Below are 7,974 nucleotides of genomic sequence, written 5' to 3'. Positions count from 1 at the left end.
TCTCTGCCCCCCTCCCCCCCAGCATACCTCCTTAAAAGTTTGCTGGTGCAAGCATCATCTTCCACTTGCTGCTCGTGTTGGCCTCGGCTCCCTTCTGATGTTACTTCCTGGTCACAGGACCAGGATATGACATCAGAATGGAGCCATGGCCAGCGAGAGCAGCAAGTGGAAGATACTGCTTGCGCCAGCAAACATTTCAAGAGGTATGCGGGGGGGGGGGCGGGAGGGTGCTCAAGCACTGGAAAGAATGGGGGATGCACAAGCGGTGGGGAAGAGTTGGGGGCAGGGCGCACAGCATGACAATGCAGGGCACCACCAACCCTGGCGCTGACCTCCCTCGCTACACCACTGGAAACCCCTCTTTCTGTCACATTTTCTTGATATCATGCTTTTTGTGGCATTTCTCTCTCTCCACACGATTCACAGCATAATTGCTTGGCACAAACACATTTTTTGAAAAGAGAAAGCATCTGGAAAATGTCATAAAGTGGCAGAAAGAAACCAGCAAATGGGCTTTCAAACAAGCATCCTGCCCATCATAAGCAAAAGCATTATAGAAACATTGGGTAAATGCAGGATTGATATATGCCTTAGCTTTCAACATTCAACATTAATGCAATAAAATTGCAAACTTTGGAATTATTCCACCTCAAAATTGTATTATATATAAATACCACACTGATATTTTCAAAACTATCCAATGAGCATCAGAGCTTTTATCGCAGTGGTCTGCAATTTTTTTTTTTTTTAACCCTTACGCAGCTTGATAAAAGGGGGGTCTTAGTAGCGTCATTGCATGCCCCCTAATCCTAGTATTTTTGTTTAATTTATACCAGTTATTCTGTCTCTTTCTTTCTTTCTCTGGTCATGTGAGATAAGGTCTGTCTTGGCTACTGATCAGTTATATGTGGGTTACGTGTGATCAGATCATTAGGATGGAAAGAATGAGTATTCGCAGTGTGGTTTAAATAAACAACACAGCAGCAAGTGACAGGAAACAAAACTTTTTTTTGCAGTCAGAAACCTCAAAGCAAATGCCAGTAAGGCTTTTCAGTTTTTGTTTTAAATGTGTGTCTCATTTTGAGCTTTGGCTTCCATGTTTTATTGTTTTCTGAAAAGCCTCTTGTCCGCCCCTCGATACTTCCTAACCTGCCTTATCCTATGTTAAAGGAATATCCATGTCAGCTCTCTGATTGGCTATGATGAGGAGGGCTCTCAGCCTCACCTATGAAAGACCAGATTCTACCCAGGGTTGCCCATAGGCAGTAGAACAGAGTGGGCCGCAAGGGCCATGGCCTCACCAATATGTTGCCCAAATCAGCATCAGCAATTAGCAATTGTGGGGGAAGCCTGGAGATTGTTTATTCAGCAGTGGTGAAGCCATGAATGGGTCCAGGTGGGCCCAGGCCTACCCCTTTGGCCTCAGGCCCACCTAGTAGCAGCACATCTACATCTTCATATGGGGACAGAGACCATACATAGGTGCCAATATTTCAAAGTGATTAATGTGCCATACACAATATAATGTTCCCCTGGACACAATGAAGGAGCTTGCTCAAATTTGGAGGTGTCTGTCAGCATCTACAGAGCTGACTCCTGTGTGCACTTTGTGCCCATAAGAACATAAAAATAACCATACTGGGTCAGACTGATGATCCATCTAGCCCAGTTTCCTGCTTCAAACAGTAGCCAATGCAGGTCACAAGTACCTGGCAGAATCCCAAAGAGAAGCAAGGTTCCATCCTTCCAGTCCAGGTTCCAGAGATAATTTTATTGTTTTCTGTTTTGTTAATTTTATTATGTATGTTTTAAACTTTGTAACCCACCTAGAATAGAAGGGATAGTATAAGCTATAAATATTTTAATTAAATAAATAAGTAGTGGCTTCCCCCATGTCTATCTTAATTGCAGATTGTGGACTTTTCCTCCAGGAATTTGTACAAACGTTTTTTAACCAGATACCACATCCTCAGGCAACAAGTTCCAGAGCTTCACTACCCGCTCCTGTCTTCAAAATGAAAATAGTTATATATGTACAGTACTACACTGCCATGGTATAAAGTTCATGCTGTAACTTGCACCTGCATTTGGTGAATGTAGAATTTTGCTTGGAAAGTGCATGAATAGATTTGAAAATTCAGTATATGCCTGTACATTTCTTCCCATATCCTCTCATGGCAGCTAAACATGCATGCACTTTCATGCATGATTAATTTCCAAATGGTTTATGTGGGTAAAACAATTGTCCAAACCAAACATTTCAGCAATGAGTAGTGCTGAGACTGTCCAAATGAATGGCCAAGTTGGCAATATAAAACATTAAAATTAATGTTTTCAGAGAGATGCACTTGGATCAACAGGGCCAGGAAAATTCAGATTTGTAGCTACTGCCTCAAAGGACCCTGGTACATATTGCTTTGTTAATTTAAAAAGGAGTCTACCAGAGCTAGCTCTCATTCTTGGTAGCCAGGACTGGCTCAGCTACAAGGGTCCACTGAAAAGTTCTCAGCCCAACCAAGCTGAGGAACAAAAAAAGTAGAAAATCAATGGACTAAGTGTATAGCCCTCAATGGAGATTGCCCCAACTTTGATGGCTGGGCTGAGAACTTTTCAGTGGCAACCTTGCATTCCCTATGACCTATGAAGAAGAGACTTCCCCGTGGCTGAGAAGAAAGAAAGGAGGTAATGGTGTAATGAGAGAAATCTTGTGAGAGCTCAGGGGGTTTTACCTAGCATCACCAGATTAGACCAAAAGTCAGTATATCCCACCTTTTGTGACATCACCCTCTTTAGAGAAACCGATTGGTTCGAGGAAGACCCAGGGTCTCAGCCACTGAGGTTTATTAAGAGGGGTGATAAAGCAGATCCTTTGCAGATGGGAGTAGGGATGGCTTCTGCTCAGCTGCTGCTGCTCATCTCTGCAACCACAGGTAAGAGAAGACTCAGTAACAGGCAGCTTAAGATAGGGGGTGAAAAAAAACAGTGCTTTCGAGCAACTACAAAATCTTTTCCCCTCACAAACAAGCAAGTGTTTGTGAGGGGAAAAGATAGAGAAAAGGGACTCATAAAATACCGGAAAATGAAAATGAATTTCTAAATATCTGCCTCATAAAAGTATTGGTCCTCATTTGGCTTTCCCTTAGATGAGTCAGAAAGTCACTCCATTTCGTTTACAAAAGGCACCTGATATTCAGTTGCATTTCAGACTCATTTGTGGCAAAAACTAAGGCTGCACCAACTAAAAATTTCTCAACTAGTTAAATTTTCTTCATACAGATTAGGATTTATTGAAAGTTCAAGGATATAGTTCAGTTCAGAAGACAACTGTACCAATTGTGACTGTGAATGTTGCATGAAATTAAGAATTTTCACATCTATATCCAAGCTTTCATTGGCATAAATTCTATCCAAGCAGTCCCTGAAGTATGGGGGAGCAGGAAAGAAGGAGTCCCCTTGTAAGTGCTTCTGTATCTTTTCAGGAGAATCTTCCCCTCCCCTGGGAGCCTTTAATGATATTTTGCTTGTGGTCCCTTCATTTCAAGTTCTGCCGCTAACACGCTTACTAACATGTTCCTTTCTATCTAAAAATGAGAGAGAGAAAAAATAGATTTGTATGGTGGCCTTTTCAATCGGTGAACTAGAAAGTAGCCTGAAGTGCCAAGATTTGAGGGTTGCAGAATCCTAGAAATACCTGGTACCATCTTCTCACTCTTAAGCAAAGCATAGTATTGATTGCACGCTTAAAAAAAAAAAAAAAAAAAGCTACCAGTTAACATTTCCTGATGGCTGATTGCCGCGTATTAGACTGGTTAAGGTGGTGAAAAGGGGTATGCTGAGAGTTGGGGGCTAGTGAGAGTGCAGAGTGTATACTGAGCTTTTGAGGGGAAGAAGTGGTGGCACAAGAGAAAAGATGGTGGGGTAGAAAGAGGGGATGGAGAAAATCAGAATGCTGGACACTGCACAAATTGGACAGAGATTGCTGAGCATACAGTGAAAGCAGTGCATGCAAATAGATCTCATGCATATTCATTGGGGAAATCCTGAAAACCCGACTGGATTGCGGCCCTCAAGGAGGGACTTTGACACTCCTGCCCTAGAGGGAAGAGAAGAGATGCTTGGCAGGGGGAAAGCATATGGGTGATAATGGGCATCATGGAAAGGGAGGGTGATGATGGGCAGAGAGTAAGGAGGTTGCTGTGCTAAACTACTGGCACCAAAGAAGAAAGTGCTGAGCTGGAGTCGCCATCAAATAGATTAATTGGTGGGGGGAGGGGAAAGGCACAAAGATGAAGGCTCATCTAAGCTCTAGAGCAGGGGTGTCAAAGTCGGTCCTCGAGGGCCGAAACCCAGTCGGGTTTTCAGGATTTCCCCAATGAATATGCATGAGATCTATTTGCATGCACTGCTTTCATTGTATGCTAATAGATCTCATGCATATTCATTGGGGAAATCCTGAAAAACCGACTGGATTGCGGCCCTCGAGGAGGGACTTTGACACCCCTGCTCTAGAGCATCTGATATTCTTGCACGTGCCAGGAGACGTGGGACCGTTTCTCAGAAATAGATTTTATCTTGTGAAGGAAATTCAATCAGGCCAATATTGAAAGCAACATACCTGTTTAGGGCTCTCAACATATAAGTCCCCTATCTGTGCATTTTCAGTGGATAATAAATGCTAGAGAGTGGACCCAGGATATTCACCAAACTGTACGTATAGCAGCAGTATTCAACCACTATCCGTAGAGCTAAGCAGTTTAAAGTAAGACCCCAAAAAGCTGTGCTAAATTACAACTTCTCAGCTCTATAGTGGTCAAATATCAGTGTTTTGATGTGTTCAGATGCCAGTGTTCAGGGTTTTATTCAAATATCCAGCGCTGCTGACTAAATCCCAGTAATGAATATATGTGTGTGTTTCAAACACCACGGTCAGCATTTAAAAAGCCTGCTGATTCCTCATGGCTGAATACTGACCGAAATAATACTGAGTCCTTCCCCAACCCCAGAAAAAGAAAGATTCAGATGAGAGAGGTCCAAACAGTGGTGTAGCGAGGGTGAGAGGCCTCCGCTCCTTTCCCCACCCCTACCGCCATGCATGCTCACCCCTTCCTCGACACAGAGCAGCATCACCAACTTGCTGCCACATCGGCTTCAGCTCTCTCTCTGATGTCACTTCCTAGGTGCGGGACCCAGAAGTGACATCAGAGGGAGAGCCAACACTGGCATGAGCAACAGGTTTGAGTTGTTGCTCGCGCTGGTGAAGAGATAAAGGGGTGGGGGGTAAGTGAAGGCGCGCATTCAGCAGGGGAAGAGTGAGAAGGAGCAAGGGGAGGGCAGAAAGGAGGAGGGGTGCTGGCACCTGGAGCGGACTTCCCCATCCTTACTACACCACTGGATCCAAATGAGCTGAGGGAGAGTCACTGAATATCTTTCCAAGTAAGGCCAAAATTGCTTACCAGCATGTGACATTGACGTTCATCCCTTCTAGGCCACTATTCCACTTCTCATTGGGAGTATCTTTAAAGAGGTGAGCATTTCCAAATGCACTGTCTTCTATCAAGAAATGCCTTGTCCTTCAAGCATCCAGTCCTTCTCCCATCCACTTCCTGCTTTCTGTCACCAGCTTGGGAAGAAAGGCAGGGAGTAGTGAAGCGAAAACAGAAGGATGATGAGGGCCGCCCCAGAGGCCTCCAAGGGCCATCATTAACCCCTGTGTCTTGCATCGAAGAACACTGAGCTATTCCCTATTTATAATATGTAAGCAAACTGGAGTCTTCCCATACCCTCCACCGTACACCTCACACACTCTGAATGCCTCTCAGGTCCTCCCTTCACCTACATAAATTGTTTTGGAGGGTGGAAAGAAGAGGAGTTCCCAAATGTTGGAGAATATGTTTGGTATTAAGAGTGCAGCACACCAAGACTTACTGTGAAAAGGGTATCTGGCCTTTTTAGTGTCTGTAATTGAATACTTGTCGGTTAGAAAATGGACACCCAGGCTGGCCTGGTGGCTTAGTAGTAGTACTGTGTTCTACTATGTAACAGGAGCAAGTCTCAAGCACCCATTGGTCAGCTGGAGCTGGCATCAAAAGGCAGCATTCACAGCCTCTGGGTGACAGAAGTAACAGTCATTGTGAAGGGCGACACCTAGTGGCAGGATACAGCAATTGGGAGGCAGCCCTGGTGTATGTATATGTTTATAAAAGAACTTGCTAGACCTCTTCTCATGTTAAAAAAATCAAAGCCATTTACAATGATCTCATTAATATCAAAGAGTGTCAAAAGGAGAGGTTGGGAAATAGTTCATAGCCTCAGCCTAGGAGCAGTGGGAGGGAATCTATTAAAATAAGGGAGTGAGCCCCCAGTAAACTGTGAAAGAAGGCTCATTGCATTAGGATCATAGCACTGGTTCCAGCTGAGCAAGAAGTTGAAGTTATGTTGAAACCCTCGGTTCAATGTGCAGTGGTAACTAAGGAAGCAAATAGTAAGGCCGCACCTCAAATCCTATGTGCAATTCTGGTCGCCGTATCTCAAAAATATATAGCAGAATTAGAAAAGGTACAGAGAAGGGTGACGAAAATGATAAAATGAATGGGATGACTTCCCTATCAGGAAGGGCTTGGGCTCTTCAGCTTAGAGAAGAAATGGCTTAGGGGTGATATGATAAAGGTCTATAAAATACTGAGTGGAATGGAAAGGGTAGATGTGAATCGCTTGTTTATTCTTTCCAAAAATACTAGGACTAGGAATGCATGCAATGAATCTACTAAGTAGAAGATTTAAAACAAACAATGTATAATTAAACTTTGGTATTCATTGCCAGAGAAGGTAATGAAATCAGTTAGCTTAGCAGGGTTTAAAAAAGACTTCGATAATTTCTTAAAAGAGAAGTCCATAGGCCATTATTGAAATGGCTTGGGGAAATCCACTGCTTATTCCTAGGATATGCAGCATAAAATCTGTTTTACTACTTGGGATCTAGCTAGGTACTTGGGACCTGGGTTGGCCACTGTTGGAAACAGGATACTGGGCTTGATGGACCTTTGGTCTGTCCCAGTATGGAAATTCTTATGTTCTTATGAAGTTAAACGAGAATCAAATAAAAAAAAGAAAGAAAACTGAGGTGGAGGAACAAGACAGGGAATTAGGTCACAAGAGGTAGAAGATTACTGTAGAGATGGTAGAGGGAAGAGTAGAAGAAAGAAGGAAATGTGGAAAGTAAAAGAAAAGGGATCAGAAGAAGGCAAGCTGAAAGCAGAAAAAGAGAGAGAGAGAGAGAAGAGGGAGGACAATGTTGCAAACAGAGCACAAAGAAGAACATAAAGAGCTTAATCCCCAGAGAATTGGTTGTGGATTCGAATTGCAAATCGATTGTAAGTGGTCCCATTTCAAATGCTTTGTTGCTACCTTGACATGGTTAGCATTAACACTCATTTTTGCCACTTGTTAGGTTTCTAGGAAAGCTCTGTATTCTAATCCACACCCACTTCTCTTCCTTCCTTCCTTCCTTGTGGTCGTCCTCTACTGCACTGTGATTCATCCTAAGCCTTTATTAATACAGAATAGATTGTACGCTTCGAGGAGTAGGGACTGTTCATTATGGGGCTAATTTTATAACAGAGCATCTATGTGGAAAGTGCAAAGTGGCACCAGTGGTTCACCTCTTTTATAAAGGCAACAAAGGCACTTATGTTCCTGTATAAGATAGGGTTGGGCGATTGCTCCTGTTCTGAAGAAGCACAGGGGTAATTTATAACAGGTGCTGCCTAGACATGCAAGGTGCAAACAGTGCCTATTTTAAGCCCATTCACTAGAGCAGGGGTTAGCAACCTGCAGATCATGAGCCACATGTGGCTCTTCTTGCATGTGACTGTGGCTCCCCAGGCCTCAACCCATTAATCTCCCTCTGAAACCTCCCCCCACCCAGCCTACTGGTGGTCCAACAGGGATCTATGTGGCAGGAGCATGGCCCTCTCG

General features: G+C 43.6%; 1 protein-coding gene across 2 annotated transcripts in view; it reads left to right on the top strand.

The window, feature by feature from the left end:
- The first annotated feature begins 2,855 nt into the window (after positions 1-2,855).
- The window catches only part of LOC117362487 (pulmonary surfactant-associated protein B-like), a 37,797-nt gene continuing 32,678 nt past the window's right edge, over positions 2,856-7,974 (top strand). Inside the window, exon 1 of one of the 2 annotated variants that reach the window (XM_033948936.1) lies at positions 2,856-2,930. In XM_033948936.1, coding sequence (XP_033804827.1) covers positions 2,876-2,930 — 55 coding nt within the window. In that variant the 5' untranslated portion in view covers positions 2,856-2,875. Of the gene's footprint in view, positions 2,931-6,332; positions 6,482-7,974 lie in introns of those variants that run through there. The other variant, XM_033948937.1, reaches the window with a different exon arrangement.

This window comes from Geotrypetes seraphini, chromosome 6 (genome assembly GCF_902459505.1).
Source record: "Geotrypetes seraphini chromosome 6, aGeoSer1.1, whole genome shotgun sequence".
In the NCBI taxonomy this organism is placed as follows: domain Eukaryota; kingdom Metazoa; phylum Chordata; class Amphibia; order Gymnophiona; family Dermophiidae; genus Geotrypetes; species Geotrypetes seraphini.
The sequence above is the reverse complement of the archived record's forward strand: the minus strand, read 5'-3'. Positions and strand labels throughout refer to the sequence as shown.